This window comes from Sturnira hondurensis, unplaced genomic scaffold, assembly GCF_014824575.4.
Source record: "Sturnira hondurensis isolate 20B ecotype Veracruz unplaced genomic scaffold, ASM1482457v3 Scaffold0020903, whole genome shotgun sequence".
Taxonomy (NCBI): domain Eukaryota; kingdom Metazoa; phylum Chordata; class Mammalia; order Chiroptera; family Phyllostomidae; genus Sturnira; species Sturnira hondurensis.
Window position 1 is genome coordinate 1396670 of NW_028093534.1, and position 19427 is coordinate 1416096.

A 19427-nucleotide genomic window follows, 5' to 3' on the forward strand; every position below is an offset into this window, starting at 1 on the left:
GAAAAATTCTAATGTCAATCAGATATGCTGGAACATGAAAATCACTGCTCTTTAATTGGCTTTCTGTGGCCTTGCTATGGCCGAATTTAGCTTCTGAGATTTGCTAAAGCTTAGGCTTCTCATATTCAACCAAGCAGCTTACATATGTCACTCTTATACATGGGCTGGAGTTAAGGACACCGCTAGACAATATGAACAAGTCTACATTAGACACATGTATTTACTAGGTTAATGAAAGGTATCATAACATAGTAGTTGAAAAATAAGGAAGCAGACTGATGTTCAAATCCCACCTCTGCCATTTTTCAGTGTTGTGACCTTGAAATTATTTAACCTCTTTGTGTCTGTTTCCTTATCTCTAAGATGGTAATAATAACCTTCCCTCACAGAATTAACTTCCCAATAGAATTGTTGGGAAGTTAATTCACACAAAGCAATCTGAAAACAAATAACTAAATGATCAAAAAGCCTATTATTATCATGCTGGTTTCAAGTTAAAATTCATTAGTTACAGTTTGGAACATGTTATATTAACCTTGGACTGCTTTAAAAGGTATTTTCCTCCAAGTTAACATAGCAGGTTTTTAAAAAAGATTTACTGATTTTTAGAGAGAGAAGAAGGGAGGGAGAAAGAGAGAGAGAAACATCAATGTGTGGTTGACTCTCATGTGGCACCCCCCACTGGGGACCTTGCTCGAAATCCAGGCATTTGCCCTGACTGGGAATCGAACCAGCGACCCTTTGCAGGCTGTCACTCAATCCACTCAGCCACACCAGCTTGGGCCCCAGCAGATTTTTTAAAATGATAATTTTATTTACATACTTCCCACTTTCCCTCCAAATTTGTTTTACAAATATGTCAAAATCAAGGGCATCAAGGATATCTCTATCCCCAACCATGCCTTTTCAATGGTTCCTTTGGCTTTCCAGATCAAGAAACAATTCTGACTCTGACTTTTATACTTCTTATATTACTGGGTGTACTCACCTCTGGTCAAACCAAAAGGCTTTCTCTATTATCTTCCACCCAGCTTTGTGTAGGGGAGGGTCATTCATGTGCCTAAAGAAACCTTCCCGGTGTCTATATCACTGTCCATATTTCAGGCCTTCCTGAAATGTGAGTGAGTCCAATAACCAAAGAATATCTATCTGCATCATTAACACCAACACGATCCATTTGTGCTCTTTATTATAAATGACTGTGCTTATGTCCTTAAATAACAAATGCAAATAAAAAAAATCTAGTTCAGCATCTGGCACACGAAAACCACAAATACATGTCCAGAAATGAACAGTTGGGGGCTAATGGAGCCAAACTGGGTGTGGATGTCAGTGCTACCACTTAACCTCCCTGCACCTCAGTCTTCTCACCTGTAAAATGAGGATAAAGTCTGCACCAATCTAACAGGGCTGGTGCAAAGATGAAGTTAGGTAGCACATTCAGATGTCTGGCACATTGTAAAGGCTCCATTAAAGATATTATGATTATGTGTGAGATGCTTTATATTATTTTAATATTTACAACACCATAAAGTAGTTATTACAGCCCTCATTACAGACAGTTTTGCCCGAGTTAGTGGGCATATTCAGAGAAGAACAGAGTATTAGGATTTAAACCCTATCTGCCTGACTCTGTAACTCATACTCTCCCCTACACCATTCTCCAGGTAGCCCTGTGTCTTATTTCCTTCTTTAGTAGAAACACTATCTAAAATTCATGCAAACTTTATGGTTTTCAAAGAACTTTATGATTCGTAACACATTGTATTGGATATGCTCAGTATATATGTGAGCCAGGTGAGGGTAGGTAGTGTTTTAGAAAGAGCTCACCTCAGATGAGGGCAAGTACTAAAGCTCAAGCTAGAGCCAGGTATTCTGATTCCTCTAGTGCCATTTCTCCTATATCACATCTAGATATAGACTATCAGGTCTTCTCAGTATTTTACATAGCCCTACCTGTACATGGTCATATCCAGCATAAAAATCTAACCATTATTTCATGATGCCAAGAGTAACAGCAAGACACTTTTTGTTTCTAGAGTCCTTCGCATATTGTGATCTGCTTCTTTGGAACTGGCTGCTGCAGTATCTGGCCTTTTGGTAATGCAAGCTGACTGGGTATTAAGTTTTGCCTCTGTCTTGGCAGAGGGAATATGTTGTGACATAAGAGCTACATAAACAATTTTGGCATAAGAATTTAGGAACTTTCAAGGAGTAAATGCTGCTGTTGCTCCAACTCTGGAGAAATCTCCCCTTCACCTGTGTCAATGATGGTTGGCCAGGTTTTCACATCTACAGCTGCTGCAGCCTCTCGGGACTTCAGTAACCTCATTAGCATCTGCGTGGTGAGAATGCAGGCGGCTTTGCTGACCTAGAAAACAAATGAGCAGAAATGAGAACCAGGAGGATTAGCCCCCATGTAGCACCAGAAGCTGCTGCCAAAAGCAACTGGAACACCACACTGGACAGGGCAGTATTAGTTTTTCAAAGGACACACATGGACAATGGGGGTCAGAGGTTCCTCTTACATTTGTCCTTCTGGTAATGAGTAACACTCAATCTTCTCAGAATGATGGAACTATTCATGACACAAGCTTTATTTACAACAGGGATTCTCAAATATCCCACAGCTTTAATCTCAGTATGGATCTTACAATCTTCTGGTTTCATGAAAACCAAAATAAAATTAAAAACATGAATTTTGTAGTGCTCAGGAAATGAGAAAAGTCAGATGATCATCTCTGAAGGAACTAACGTTTTCAACAGTTTAGTGAATGGCTGGTAAGAGTAACCAGACCTAGACCACATCGTGGACGTGAGGAACTCTGCGCTTTCACAGAAACCAAGCTTTCCCGCTCACCCACACACGGAAACGCAAACCACCTGACCTCCCCCAGCAACTCTGTCAGTGGAAGGAACCTTCCCTCCCTGCCGCTCCGGCCCACCTTGCCAGAGCGTGACAAGGGCATTTTGCTGAACTGAACTTTGTAATAAAATCAGCTTTGGAGAACACGGTTTTATGCTGTGGGCTCCAGTTGCTAACAGTTCTTAAAAGAAATAAATGTTACATAAATTGGAATTTCGTTAACTCTTTGCTTTAAAGGACATTAGGATAACAGATTTATTCACATAAAGAGATTTATTTTATTCTCCTCAATTCCCATGTCCTATACAAACTCTGTCACTTCCAGAGCAAGATCTGGACACTTTTTAATACTGTACTGAATAGTATATATTCTGAATTTATAAAATTAACCAAAATAAAAGTGACTTGACAGTGGGGAGAATTCAGTTTGGCATGTAAAACTACATTGGTTATTGTATAAAAATATTAAAACATTTTTTAAAAGGGGGAAAACCAAGTTTTATGGAGATTATGATAGCTTTGGCTTTTTTATGGTCATAATAAATGCACACAATTCTGTATCTCAGCAATAACTACTTTCCAATATTCCTTCACTGAATAATGCTAGTCACTTTGGTCAGATTAAGGAAAAGCAGGCAGTTTTCAGGAGAAAGATTTGACTTTTGGACTCAACAGGACTGGAAAATTAGTAAGGACCCATCGTTGTCTGAATCCGGATGTTGTGAAATGAGGACAAGATATACGTGGTACTTACATCAACAATCATACGGACTGTGGGCAACGTGGCAGTAAGGTTCTGAGCGTGAGGAGGTCGGACAGTCACAGGTATGCACCCCGCGTACAGGCAGCCATAGAATGCAGCAATTAACTCAATGCCTGCAAGACAGAGTTGCTTAGCTGCCCAGCACTGCAAAACTAAGACACAGGTCTTCCCAAACCAGTTTATTAAATCATGCGCCAAATGGGTTATTTAGACCATAATTTAACAGAGACACTAGCAGAAGAAATTTTTGAAATTTAGAAGGAAAAGGACGAAGCATATAAAACAACTTTAAAAAAAACAGAGAGAAGCCAAAAATCAGTAAGAAGAAAGGAAGTCAAAAGTGAAGAAAATCCTTGAAAGATACCTGAAGAAGATATTTTTAAAGCATTTCTTGATGTCACTTGGGAGAATTAACTGAGGAAATAAGGGATGTTAAATTTGGTGAATAAAAGAATGGGGAAAGGACAGATCAGGACACGTAGAGCTTCCCCTAAATCCATAGAAGGCCACTATGCAGGGGGTGAGGGGATCTGAAAAACCCCCAGAATTTATTTATAAAAAATTGTGCATTCATTCTTACACATTTAAACTTCAGTGTCCTTCAGAGCATTCTCCATTTGATGTACTACACCTATAAGGATGTTTTTTCCACTGCTCAATACAGTTTTAGAACTAGTTTCAATGCCTTTTAGTGCATCTGCCATTTTTTGTTTCATCTCTTCCACAGTGGCAAAACTTTCTCTTTGAGGACATTTTTCATCCAGGGAAACAAAAAAAAAAAAGTCACTTGGGGCAAGATCACTTGAACAGGGAGGGTGGAGTATGGGGGTCATGTTGTTTTTGGTCAAAAACTGCCGAACACTCAGCACAGTGTGGGCAGGTGTGCTTATAAATCACCTGTCATGAAATGGGCAAATGTGTTAAATGAGCCTTCAAAAAAATTCACCAAGGCCAAATTCAAATGTAGCCTTTCACAACGACAGCCGTTGTAGTGACACAGGTGGGTTCCCAGAACACCCGACTGGGAGGAAAGCCTGTACTATACTAGGGGTCCCTCTCACATGTGAAGAGTGATTCGACCTCTAACACAAAGCTCCATCAGTGGGTACAAGTTTTAGGGAGGCAAAGTGTGACTCAACATGAAGAAGATGACATAACTGGGACTTGGTGGGTGGCCCCTCAGGAAGTGTCCTGCTCCATCACCATGCCACGAACCGGGACACAGAAGACAGTACCACAGGAACACCACAGGAGGGATTCCTTTACCAGATGACCTTCTAAGAAAACTTAAAAAAAAATCCTCATCTGAGGACATTATTTTTTCATTGCTTTTAAAGAGAGAGGAAAGGGCTGGGGGAGAGACAAAGAAAAACAGAAAAAGAGCAAGAGGGAGAAAGAGAAACATCGATTGGCTGCCTCCCACATACACTCCAACTGGGAATCAAACCGCAACCTCTCTGTATATGACAGGACACGCCAACCAACCAAGCCACACCAGCCAGGGCCTAAGAAATCTTAGGATCAGTGTAAATAAAATAACATAGTAACCACAGAGCAAAGTGAAATAAGGAGCATGAAAGAGCAAAGAAGGCTGGATATCTGAGTGGGCTAGGTGGCAGAAGAATAAAGACAGGATGAACTCAAGTATTTCAACTAAAAGTTTTGAATATTTACATCAAACTGTCATCAAATAGTTCCGAGTCCCTCTTACTGTGAAGTCAAGATTGCTGAATTAAATTAGAGCATGGAAGATGAACAAAGCAATAAATGAGGAATACTATATGCATCAATCATGATATGAAGAATTTTAAAGTCAAAAGAACTCATGGACAACTTTCTTTTGGAAACTGGGTAAAATGGTCTCATCCCTGAACACTCCTGGAAACAAAGCATCTGAAAAGTTAGGAAGTCTTCATTCACTCGATATTGACCATATGCACTATGCTTAGGTAATGGAGATACAAGAGTGAAGACAGGAGACCGGGTCCCAGATGAGCCATCATGCTGCACAACTCCAGGGGCGAGGCTTGCTTCACACCTTACCCTGTGTGCAGGGTCCTTCCAGCGCTGGGAGGTGCACAGCCTACATGGTCATACATGGTGGCCCTGAGTTCCTGTCCTCTTACAGTGTGTAGTCTAGTCATGGAGCTTAAGTGCAGTCTACCAACTCAGCACTTACCAGGTGGATAGAGCAACACCACGTTGTCGCCTGCATTTAGATGTCCCTTATCACCAAGAACTGATGCAATCCTTTCTGCTCGCTTATGAAGCTGGAGGCAGCTTGCTGTGCACACTGTAGTGCCCTTTAAACAGCAGGAAGTACAGCCCATTAGGAAAGTAAAGCAGGAACAACTACAGACAATTTGACATTATGCAATACCTGAAAGGCTTGTCCCTTAGTAGATTATTTTTAGCTAATTACCAATTCCAGTGAAAATTCTCTTACTGCCAAAAGACATGTGTGGTATTCCTTTTTTCAAAGGTACTTAGGGAATATCAACATTAAATTAAATCAAACATATGCACTTATACTCTTACTTATTTAAAATAGCTTTAAAAATACACAGGGATTTAAAAAAATTTAAATGAGGAACTAAGAGTAAAGGGAAAATAAAGGCAGTAACAGTAGGTTAAGGGCAGGAGTGAGGTCAGGACAAATAAATGCTGGTCATGTGGTCACATGCCTTTGCTGGGCATTAAGCACATATTTGGTTCTGACAACAAAGATGTAAATAAAACAGTAATAATTACTGATATCTGCTAATAATAAAGACTAGTAGATTAGAAAATGGCCAACTATTCCTGATCCTGAGAATAATTTCTCCTGTGGGTCTTCATAAATGCCCTTATCATCAATTCAAGTTTCACTGAGATATTTTTTTTTAAATTGATTTGAGAGAGAGGGAGAGGAAGGGGGAGGGAGAGTGATCTAGGGGTGAGAGAGAAACAGAAAGACAGACATTGATTTGTTGTTCCACTTATTTATGCAATCATTGGTTTATTTTTGTATGTGCTCTGACTGGGGATTGAACCTGCAACCTTGGTGTATTGGGATGATGCCCAAAGCAACTGAGCAACCTAGCTAGGGCTGAGCTGAGTTTTTTTAACCCCCTTTCTCTTGTAAAATTTTTTTACAAATGGGAAAGTGCATAAAGTATAAATGTATAGCTTAATTAAAAAAACTGTAAAGCAAGCATCCATGTAAGAACAAGCATGACATGAAAAAAGACCACTGCCAACAACCCAAAAGCACCCCCATGAGCCACCCCCAGGCCAGCCTTCTCTTCCCTCCACAGGCAACCACTCACTATCTTGCCTTTTTAGTGTTAACTGCTGTTCATAAATCATTTGTGAAATTTTGAATTTTATATAAAGGGAATTGTACTGTTTATATTTTTGTGCTTTGCTTCTTTCTCTCAATATTATCTTAAGAGACTTCTAGGCTACAGTGCCTAGATATAGTTCACTCATTTTTGTTGCTGTACATTTAATTGCATGAACACACAACCAGTTTTTCATCCATTCTACTGTTGACAGACTTCATTCTTGTACAAAACCCCGGTGCATAAATATACGACTTTGGCCAGCTATGGACCTAGAAATGGAAGTGCCGAGTCATTGTTTATGCCCATCTCCAACGTGGTGGATATGCCAAACTGTTCTTTGTTGTGCCAACACCACAGGGTCTTAATCACTGTAACTATATTATCTAAAAAACCTCATGCTTAAAAATGTTTTACTGAATGGCTACTTTTAAAAATAAGTTTTTAATTTCAGTAATACAAACCAGAACATGTTCCATATAGAAAATTTTAAAAATATAAATATGTAAGATGTAACCACTATTAATACTTTGGTATATATTTTCCTATTTAAAAAAAAATAACTATCTATTCTATATAAATTCACAAGCAAAATTTAAAAACAGTATCATATCATACCATCTCCCAGAGGCAGTGCAGTGCCTCAGTTAAGAATGCAGGCTCTGAAGACAATTTGTGTTCAGCCGAAAGAGCTGATTTTCTGCCCTTCCACTTACCAACCCCATGACCCGTGGCAAGTTATTTTATGTCTCTCTGTCCAGTTTCCTCAACCTCGAAATGAACTATGAAATATAAAGCACCCAGAACAGGGTCTTCAATAAATACTCAATTATTATTAAAGCTTATATCTATTTTTTTCCTATTTACACATTGCAAATATTTTCTGGGTCATCACATTTTTCTTCAATAATATTGTTTTGAATTGCTATGTAGTATTTCATCATGTTTATATACCATAACTTATTTAGTTAATTGTCTATCTGTTAGACATTAGGGTTTTAACACTAAAATAAACATCTCTTTGGCAAAAGTTGAGTTAAATTCATAAGATCATTTCTTACATTCTTCTTTTTGGTCCATGGTAAGTAAAAAACAAATTTCTAGGCGTGAGGGAACAAGGCTATATGGTTACTAAACTTTCTGATAGACTGGCCAAATCCAGGGTGAAATGTTAGAATACACAGAAAAATAAATGAACTACATGTCCTTTAGCCATCCATGTGTATAATGTCTCTAACCAAGACACAAATTTAAACTTGTACTCACTAACAAATATCTGGGCTACGAACTTCACAGGGCCCTAACTTTAACTGTAGCTAGGCTTGGAAGTGGAATGCGAAGTACGCTGGATTGGCATTTACTGAAATGGAAGGGTCCAAATGAATCGCAGGCTTGAAGAGAAGCCCACGACATGTAAAGGTGGAGCCAAGATGTCCCAAAGTTTGCACTATACAGCAGTCATTCTTAAGGTTTTTAATGACTTTTCACTAAGATGCACAGCATATTTCTCTCATTAAGTTCTATCACTGACATAAATTCTCAATAGGGTGTGTGTGTGTAAAATATATTAGAATCTTGGGGGGACATGGGGAGGAGGGAAGACCCCCACCCCATGGGTGGGAAATACTGTTATATGCCCTGGTCACAGTACTTTTAGCTTCTGACTTAGCAACTAAACCAAACAGATCTCAGCAGACTCTCACAGAATGCCTAACTTAAAAAAGTCGAAGTTCTGGTAAATCACGATTAGAAAGTGATAGTTAAATGTACTCAAATAATTTTCAATTTGCTTTTTATCTATTAGCAATAAATCATTTAAGTATGTACCAACAATAACTCCAGTTTTTAAACTGTTGATCTAGCCCTGACCCGGCAGCTCAGTTGGTTAGAGCATTGTCCCGATATGCCAAGGTTGTGGGTTTGATCCCCGGTTAGGGCACATACAAGAATCAACCAATGAATGTATAAATGAGTGGAATAACAAATTGGTATTTCCCTCTCTTTCCTTACTCATTCTTCTCTCTAAAATAAAAAGTAAATAAAGAAATAAATAAAAGAAAGGTGAATCCAAAGCCACTTTCTTCCTGGTAGAAAGCAAAGAATTAAGTCAAACTAGGTAGAAAATTACATGATGTAACAAATTCTATCCCTCTGAAGAGCTATGTAATTGCATTGCTGGCTCCACCATTCCTAATGGAACTAAATAAAGATGACCTGATGGTAACACAAGAAGAGACAGTATTAAATAATTTGCACTGCAGGAGGTCTCATTTTAACCTTGAATAATAGCCCAATTTATCCTCATCTGTCAACACAATGAGAAAGCAGTGACTCCTTCCTCAGAGTTGGCAACAGAAATTGTCAGAGGAGAGAAAGAGATCGAGAGTGTCTAAGATACTCCCACAACATTCAGCTGACTTGATACACAACTGAACTTTTCATACCTTCGCATTTAGCAGCATGAAGAGTACATGGTCAGGAGTTGCCTGGGCTCGCCACTGTAGTATCTCTGCCAGAAACTGGTGCTGAAGTCACAAAGCAGAAAGAAAGAATCAGGGTTGGCAACTTTTAAAAAGCTGGGTAACACATCTTCCATCTGCTACATGAAGTTTAAGTTCTGTCCTTACTTGTTAGTAAAGATCAACACTGCTGGAACACTTACCTTCCTCACCAGATCATTCTCTTCAATTTGCCCGAGATCCCTTCCTGCAGCTTGTGCTATCCGCTTTCCAGCAACCAGGTTCCCGACCATCACAGAAGCAGGGCCTACACCTGTAAGTAAAGGCAAACTTCAACTCTCTGGAGATGGCAGTTCATGCTGTATACCTGAAAGCGTTTTCAGATTGATCAAAACTGGTTCAAACGGACTGCGCATTCTTCTAGGCACCAGGAACACGGGAGCGAACAAGACAAAGCATTTGAATTCTAGTGAGGAAAGGCAACCAATAAGCACATACACAAATAAATAAATACAAAAACAAAGTAGGACCATAGGAAAGATGGCAAACGGGAGGTGGAGGGCAGCAGGTGGGTTCCTGTGGCCTGGGTACAGGGAAGTTTTCACTGTGAGGAGGTTGGTTACATCTGCTCCAATCATAATACAACCCTGAAAGTGAGCTTAACAGTGGGCCAGGAAGAAATCTTTCTCTGACGACTGAGAGTGAACTCATCAAAAGTGTGAGAAATGCTTTATTAAAAGTGAATAATGACACCCAGGTTATAGGACATTCCATAAGACAACTGGCCTGGACTCTTCAAAAACATCCATGTCTTGAAGACAAAATAAGGCTGGGAGCTTCTAAATTAAAGGACATGTCAGCCAAATGGAAATCATGATCTTGAGTGGATACTGACTTTTGAAAAAATCATCTATAACAAATGGACAAATATGAAGATGGCCTGCGTACTATTAAAGTATTATATTAAGGTTAAATTTCTTTTTTTAATGAAAGAAAAAGAGAAGAATGGAATATTAGCCAATTTTATTTTCCTCTGTGTTTATTTCTTCAAACTCTGAATCAACCACTTTTAGTTAACTTAATTTATTGTAAATTAATGGCAGTTTAAGTTCTACATAACATTTTTTCTTTTCTTTTTATTGTTATTTAGTTACAGCTGTCCTCATTTTCCCCCCATTACGCAACCCTCCCCTCCCCCCCCTTCCACATTCAATCCTGCCCTCAACCTGCCCACTGCAGGCCTCCCCAACTGGTCTTTGTCCATGTGCCCTTTCACATGTAAAAATATAGAATGCTTCATGAATTTGCACATCATCCTTTCCTTTCACAGGGGCCATACTAATCTTCTCTGTATTGTTTCAATTTTAGTCTGTGTGCTGCTGAAGTGAGCACTAAGGTTAAATTTCTTAACAAGCTAATGGCTTTGTGGTTGATCAGAAAAACTTTGAGAGAATGTTTTTTATTCTTGGAGATATACTATTTCGGTATTGCTGAAGTACTCAGGGGTGAAGTATCATGATGTCTGCAATCTACCTGCAAAGAGTTCAGAGAGAAAAATGGTTAACAACTGGTGAACCTAGGAGAAAGTATATGGGTGTTCATTACGCTATTCTCTAAACTTTTCCATAGGTTTGACATTTCAAAATAAAAAGGAAGAACTCTCCCTCTCTCAGGAAAAAAAGTGCTGATGTTCTGTATGACTTTCTTGGTGGTCACATAAACATTAAGACTACTGTCCTGGCTGGTGTGACTCAATGGATGAGTGCTGGCCTCTGAACCAAAAGGCCACTGGTTCCATTCCCAGTCAAGGCACATTTATGGGTTTGGGGCCAGGTCCTCCAGTGCGGGGCGTGCAAAAGGCGGCCACACATTGATGTTTCTCTCCCTCTTTCTCCCTTCCCCTCTCTCTAAAAATAAGTAAATAAAATCTTTTAAAAATATTAATACTCTGCCAACTCAAACTAAGAAGATAACAATACTTATAAGACAGCTGAGTTTTGAGTAATTTTGATGCTATACTTAAATTAATATTAAATATCTTTTATTGCCAAAAGCTGTTGGTCTTGAATATACTGAAGCATCTGAAAAAAAGACACTTAAATCATAAATCACTTTTAAAAATTTGGGGAAGCTGGGTAAAGGGGGCAAAGGAAATTCTTTGCACTATTTGGCAACTTTTCGTGTGAAATTATTTCAAAATAAAACTAAAAATTTTTTAAATCAACTAAAAACTCAAAAAGGATAAAGTACCCCATCACTGACTGCTGAACTTTTAGTTTACAAAGTGCCTTACTGCAATTTTAAGTGTAATATGCAAAATTCCTTTCTAAGAAACTGCATAGTAAGTTACAGACATATCACATTGGAGAGGCTTTATACAGGCAAGACTCTGTATTCGACTGTATAAGCTGTTCAATCCTGAACTCAAACTGTAAAATAATAAAAGTGTCACATTTTTAAAAAGTGAATTTTCCACAGTAGTCTAAAACAACAAAAATAATTCAGCAGCGACTTCCTTAGGTTCTTCTATGCACATTTCTGAGTCCATGGGTAACAAAGCGTGAAAAATAACCGAAAGCAGTAACACTAGGCTACCACTTTGCTATACCTGGAAACACATCTATTTTCCATGAAATTCTGCACGTCTCCTGTGGCAAAGACCACTAGTCACTAGCCCCAACATCTGTTCTCCTCTACCTAAATAACAGAACCCCCAGTTTGTAGCTGGGCAAATGCCCGCACTAAAGACTATAGTCTTCAGCATGGATAACAATAAGAAAGAGGGAATAATATATGCAATTTTTATTTATTTTTACTTTTTAAAAAGATTTTATTTATTTTAGAGAGATGGGGAAGGGAGGGAGAAAGAGAGGAAGTGAACCATCAATGTGTGGTTGCCTCTAGCACACCCCATACTGGGGATATGGCCTGCAACCCAGGCATGTGCCCTGACTGGGAATCAAACCAGCGATGATTTGGTTCATAAGCTTGCGCTCAATCCACTGAGCTACACCAGCCAGGGCGACTGCATTATTTTCTTACAATTTTTCCTTTCCTCTCTGTCCTTGCTGTGAGTACAGGGGAGGAGTATACCTATCTGCTCCACTGATTTATTTGGGACAATGAAATATTAGAAGGCATGACAGAAACAGAAGCTTTTATATATGCTTGTGTGGTTTGGCCTGGCTTCTTGATTTTGCCATCTGCTTTGAGAAAAATATAGCCCAGGTAGTTGCTGGTCCCATGATGAAGAGACACATGGAATGATTCTAACAGCCTGGAGCCAAGCCAAAGCCCGGCTGACCCCAGCTAAGTCCATAGATCCACATCCCATATGTGAAAAATAAATGTTTCTTATTTTAAGCCCTGAACTTCAGACTTATTTGATGTGCAGCATATCTATAATAACAGCTGGCTGAAACAATGAGAGAGCAAAAAGGTAGGAAACCAGAACCATGACTGAGGGGCTGCCATCCTAGTCCTGGACTGCCTTGCTCTGCAGTTCTTTTACCTGAAAAATTGATAAATTGTCTCTTGTTTATCTTGCTGTTATGTTTTCCTGAAACTTGAAGCCAGAATCGGTCCTAACACATTCCCATTCTCTGGACAATAGCTCCAATAGGTTTCTCAATGAGATTTTTTTCCCCCTTGACTGGCTTAACAATTTTTCCACCTTCCTTTCCCTCTCTTCCTTTTTTTTTAACTCATGCCTACCCATCTCCACTTTTCTGTGTTCTACTTAAAGCCCAACCTGTCGTGCAATCCTCATATCATCTCCACCTTATGATTTTCAAGCTGCTCTGGTCTGACCCATACGTACCCCACTGAGGTCTTAGCAGATAACCACAACAGACTGCAGAAACACAGAATCCAAGCCTTATGCTGTCTTTTATCAGGCAGGTGGATGTTATATGCCTATGTGGGCTTAGGAATAAATCTTTCACATAGGCTTTATCATTTAATAAAATTAGATGAAATCTGGCTAGCAAAAGCAAAGCACCTACTATGTCTTTAAGTAGCATCTTTTAAGCATCTACTATGACATGAAAGTTTTGTTAAAGGAATCCTACATTAAATGCTATTTAGAAAGGATTTTATAGGATCATATGAAAAATGAATGTAGGACTTCAGTGGTAACAGGATTTGAGATGAAGAAGGACTGTGTCTTATGTATCTGTCAGACACTTAAGCAGGTAAAATGAAGACACTTTTTTTTTCTTATGATACTTTTTATACATTCTTAATTGGGAACATACAGACCTCTTGATTTTAACTGTTCCTTTAGAATATTAGGCTCCATAAACTCTTTTTCCACTAGCAGAAACTAAAAAATATCACACACACTTTAGCTCTACACACACTATTACTAAGATAAGGTTAGCTGGTGAGCTGACAATAACATCCAGACAAACAGCTGTGCTATGATTTTAGTCACCAGAGCACTGAAGTGGTAACTGCCGCAGGGCAGAGTATATTAACATTTTAACATCCTGATGAAAATATCCTAGAGAGCCAGAGACTTACCTATATTTTATTATTGTACATTCATGTCTACTCTTCAGTAAAAGCTATCTTACAGAAATGCAATTAAATGTCAAGCTTCCCTTCCCCCTCCCAACCCTCCCACTTGTATCTCCTTTCCCCAACACAGTTGCAGGCTGAGGTGCTGATGTACACGGGGTGGGGGGGGTGGGGTGGTGGGGGGGTGGTGGCAGGATCTGAAAAGGCCAGATGCTGGCTCTTACGTGGGGCACACAGGAAACAAGGAGCCTCTCATTAACTTCTCAATTAATTGAAAAAACATTGATAAAACGGAATGATTTCATGTTGTATTGAACCAACAGTTTAACATGACTGACCGTCAATCAATTACTCCTGCCTTTAGCCTCCTAATTCAGTGCTATACCCTAGGATTGCTAACACATTAGGCAAAAGGGTAAAACTGACAATTTATTTTGTTTTTCTTTTCCACACAGCAACTCACATACTCTTATTTGCATCTTGAAGTCATAGGAATATAGCAAATGCCAAACACACTATTTATCTCTGGTTACAATCCAACAAATTTCTTTTTTTTTAATAAAATTAAGATTTTTATTTGAAATAAAGAAGAATTAAACTTAATCACTGAAGAAATGAACAGTTAGAAACTACCATGATTGATAGAGATATGTGCTTATAATCCAGCAAATTTTTGAATCAAATACCTTTCCCCTCAGAGGTGTTACAGGCCCAAATCAGACTTCTAACACTAAAAAGGAATGCAGGGGACTCTAGGTAAGAGAGTCCCTACAGAAAGGCAGTGTAACTTAGTGATTCGGAGTGTGGATTTCAGAATCACAACTGGTGTGACTCTCATCTCTGCCACTGGCTAGCTGCATGACCTTGAGCATGATTCTTAACTTTCCTGAACTTTACTTTCCATAGCTAGGGGCAAAATTTCAGGATTACATTTATAAAACTGAAAAATTAGCTAATATTTGGCTTTTAGTAGGCACTGAATAAATATTAGCTATTCTTATTATCAGAACCTTCTCTTATAGGACTCACTATATTCTGCTTTCACAGGTGGGATTCTGATCATCTTGACTCCAGATCACACATTCAGGGAAAATGGAAGAACAGTATTCAGAATTACTCAGGAGACTCCTGGTCAAGACGGTAACATAGGCAGACACGGTTTATTTCTGCTCAACCACATCAAAATTACAACTAAAATACAGGGCAACCATCACTCAGAACTGTTAGAAATAGAGTTGAATGGAAGTCTAACAACTACAGAATTAAAGAAAACACATTCATCCAGACTGAGCTGGCAAGCTCGTGTCACATCTGAGACTCCACCCACCCATCTTATGGACCCACATAAACTGCTTTTCCATATGAAGGACCGGTCTTGGCTCAAGCTTCACAACTTCCTAAATCCTCTAAAACAAGCAACAGCTGGCCTCAGTGAGTTCCAGGCCCAGCACTAAGAGCAACTAGTCAAGACTCACAGCTAGGCTTCACCTGGAAATCCCCAGTCCAAGCACAAGTAGCAGCCACCTCAGATTGTTTTATAGCTCAGGCAGGGTGGCCCCAGGCAAAACAAAGGTGGGGCTGACCTTGGCCTGCACCACCTGGGAAACACCAAGGACAGCACACCCAGTGGGCAGCTACAGACCACACTGGAGCACCACCACCCTGCCTCTGCATAGCTGATCCTCCCCAGAGGTTGGAGGTTGGTGGTAAGTGGTCACAGCCATCCTTGCAGTGGACTGACAAGAGTAACTCCCTCCCACTGACCTGACAACAGCAACCAAGGCTCAACTACAGGAGGAGGCTATACTCTGCCCACACAAAGAGTGCACCTCGAGTACCCAGCCTAGGTGATAGGGGAGTCTGGGCCACTGGACCCTAAGGACACCTACTCCGTTAGGCCACACTACCAAGACATGGAGTCAAAGTAGCTCTACATAACACATTGAAACAAACACAGAGAGGCTGCCAAAATGAGGAGACAAAGAAACGTGGCCCAAATGAAAGAACAGATCAAAATTCCAGAAACAGAGCTAAATGAAATGGAGATAAGCAATCTATCGCATGCAGCATCCAAAACACTGCTTAGAAGGATGCTGAAGGAACTCAGTGAGGACCCCAGCATCATAAAAAAAATCCAGTCAGAAATGAAGGACACACTAATTGAAAGAAAGAACAATTTACATGGAATCATCATAGAGCAGATAAAGCTGAGAATCAAATCAATGATTTGGAACAAAAGGAAGTAAAAAACAAAGATTGCCGAAAAACAACAAGAAAAAAATCCGAAAAAATGAAGATAGTATAAACAGCCTCTGGGACAACTTCAAGAGGTCCAACATTCACATCATAGGGATGCCACAAGAAGAGAAAAAGCAAAAAATTGGGAATTTATTTTAAAAAATAATGAAAGAAAACTTCCCTGATTTGGTGAAGGAAATAGATATGCAAGTCCAGGAAGCACAGAGAGTCCCAAACAAGATGGATGTAAAGAGGCCCACTCCAAGAGACAGCATAATTGAAGTGCCAAAGGTTAAAGATAAAGATAGAATCTTAAAAGCAGCAAGAGAAAAGAAGGTAGTTACCTTGAGGGGAATTCCCATAAAACCGAAAGCCTAGAAGGGATTGGCAAGAAACATTCAAAGTGATGATGAAAAGCAGGGAGTTATAGCCAAGATTGCTCTACCCAGCAAAGCTACCAGTAGTTTCGAAGTGCAGATAAAGAGCTTCCTAGACAAGAAAAAAACTAAAGGAGTTCATCATCACCAAACCATTATTGTATATTTAAGAAAAAGAAGATAAAAAATGGCAAAATGGCAAAACAATAAAATAGCAAAAATACATACCTATCAACAATTGAATCTAAAAAACAAATTAAGCAAACAAGAACAGAGTCAGAATCATAGATGGATATGGATAGCATTTTGGTGGTTGCTAGATTGAAGAGGTGAGGGGATTACGAAGTACAAATAGGTACTTACAGAATAGCCATGGGAATGTACAATACAGTATAGGAAATGGAGTAGACAAAGAATTTATCCACGTGACCCATGAACATAAACAATGGGAGAGACTGCCTGAGGGAGTAGGGGGCAAAGGGGGAAAAGTCAGGACAACTGTAATAGCATAATCAATAAAATATAATTTTAAAAAATTTAAAAAGAAAAAAAGAACTACTCAGAAAAGGGAACCAATAATAAACTCAGGGAAGCCTATTCTACAGAGTCCCATCCCTCCCTGTTTTCAGTCACTTGATAATTATTCTTATGTTACTTATCTTTGGAAAAACTAATTCTAGAGAAATAAATAATCATGCTGAAGGAACTCAGCTTCTTGAATTTATAACTTTAATATTACCTTTCAAAGCCAGCATATTACCTGGTTGCTTTTGCCGGGGTTTTGGCAAATTGGTCACGCATGTATGTGGGCACATGAGGATATTGCATGGATGTAGAGATCCTTCCAGAAAGAGATGTTTTGTTTGAGATATATGAATCCCTCCTAGTGGAGTTTTTGGCAATGTATTGGCAGGCACCAGGGCAAGACAATAAACCCCCACTTGATGAATGCTATCGATGGCCTAGAAAAATAAAAAGAAAAGTATTCAGTGAGATTAACTTTACTATATTTGACATCATCCTAACATAATTCATTATTCTGCTCCAGGATTTTTCTTTCTCTATCCATTCTATTCTAGGTCTAGAGTCTGGTAGGTTATTAAGATCCCATATGTCTAAATGTACCGAATCCTTTCAATGATAGCAGAGGTCAATAGAAGAGGTAAGATGCAAACTAACTGGGCAGAGGTGAACATGACTTGCAAGCCTCAATATGGTCCGTCTTGAGTGATACTGTAGGATATTTCTTTTGGTTCTTTTAATATTTTAGCTGCCCAATATGGATCAATTAAACTGAGTTAAAAGTATTTTTTTTAGATACTTTATTTATTTATCCTCAGAGGGGAAGGGAAGGGGAGAGGGAGAGAAATATCAATGTATGGTTGCCCCTTGTACATCCCCTTCTGGGAACTGGCCTGCAACCCAGGCATGTGCCCTGACTGGGAATCGAACTGTGATCCTTTGGTTCGCAGGCCTATGCTCAATCCACTGAGCTACACGAGCCAGGGCTGAGTTAAAAGTATTTTTATTATGAACACAACAGAAGCTCTTTACTTGGGCCCCTGCTTTAAGTGGTTCACCAAGAGGGCAGGAATCCCCTCTGCAAAACACCTGGGCAAGGCCCACCACACACTGAGCACTAAAGGCTACCAGCCTCCCAAGTGTGCCTCTGCTCTCAGTCACACTGAGTGCCTGCTGAGCATCAGACGTGCTTGCTTCTACACCTTTTATGCCAGTTGTTCTTATTACTGTGCACATAATTTAATTAATCATTAAATCAACTGATAAAATATGAGTGCAAAACAACAGAAGAGAGTTATGCTTTGGAAAGACTCATTAAAGATGAGCTCCTAAAAAACTACTGTTTGATAGGTATGGGCAAGTGAATCCTAAAAGGTAAAGGATTATATGTTCCAGTACCTTTTCAAATACTTACATTTATTGTTATTTTTTTAAAGAGAATTTTTATAAATTTATTTACGCCAAACTGACAACATATGCAGGGAGCAAGATCTCAAAAGCTCCACAGAATAACAGCTCTGCAGTTTCTTTTATGCATTTGAAATTAAGACTACGACACAGGAAGATTACATGAAGGTTGCTTCAACCAGCTTTTAAAAGGAACTGACCAACCAAACATACCAGTTGAGAGGGTTCTATCGTATTACCCACAGGTCTTACTGAAAAGGAGACCCAGCCTTAGAAGGAGAATGCTGCAACAGTCATGACACACCAACAAGGTCTTTCACTTATACCACTTAAAAGGGCAAGAGAATAAACCTGAAAATCAATCCTCCTCATTCTATCCTACTCATTGACTAAAACGACTGGGAAATGGCAAGTCCAGCAGAGTTCCTAAGTCTCTGGTACCTTAGAGTATACGGAAAGTTGGCAAATGACATGTAGCCTGGATTCCCTACTGAACACAGCACCTGGTTAAGTTGTCTACTGACCACCTTCCTTAGAACATGCTGAGTTAGGTATTTAGCTTCTTATACACAGACCTGGAATGAAACAACCTCTGGGCTCTCCCTACCAGAATACACAGCATCCTTACTATTCTACTATGAATCCAAGGACTCCAAGCTGAGAAGCTAGAGACTGGGAAAAGAATGCCCTCTTATTTCATGTCCAAATCAGACCCCAAATGACTTTAATAAGAACTTGGATTAGAAAAAAAAAAAGAAGAAGAACTTGGATTAGTAAATTAATACAGCATTTAATTCCTATATGTTGTTTTCCAGGGAAGAGTAACATATACCTTAAGGAACTTCAGTTTCCTGTGATGGCAAAAAACATAATTTACTATAAGATTCAACCATTATGCCCCAAAGTTCATTCTGAATGAAATAAGCAGTTTGTTTATTAGTTTGAAACTAC

At 39.2% G+C, this 19427-nt stretch overlaps 1 protein-coding gene and 1 non-coding gene across 4 annotated transcripts in view; both read right to left on the reverse strand.

Moving 5' to 3' along the window:
* Nucleotides 1-19427, reverse strand: part of DIP2B (DIP2 acetate--CoA ligase B (putative)) — a 224352-nt gene that overhangs the window by 17931 nt on the left and 186994 nt on the right. For all 3 annotated transcript variants that reach the window (XM_037030985.1, XM_037030984.1, XM_037030983.1), the window contains 6 exons: nucleotides 17308-17509; nucleotides 9615-9724; nucleotides 9397-9477; nucleotides 5809-5932; nucleotides 3621-3742; nucleotides 2260-2371 (listed from right to left, as the gene is read on the reverse strand). In XM_037030985.1, the coding sequence (XP_036886880.1) occupies nucleotides 2260-2371; nucleotides 3621-3742; nucleotides 5809-5932; nucleotides 9397-9477; nucleotides 9615-9724; nucleotides 17308-17509 (751 nt within the window). The remainder of the gene's footprint in view (nucleotides 1-2259; nucleotides 2372-3620; nucleotides 3743-5808; nucleotides 5933-9396; nucleotides 9478-9614; nucleotides 9725-17307; nucleotides 17510-19427) is intronic.
* LOC118976522 (U6 spliceosomal RNA) lies at nucleotides 10692-10803 on the reverse strand. The gene has a single exon (XR_005064289.1). It is a non-coding gene; the product is annotated as a U6 spliceosomal RNA (small nuclear RNA).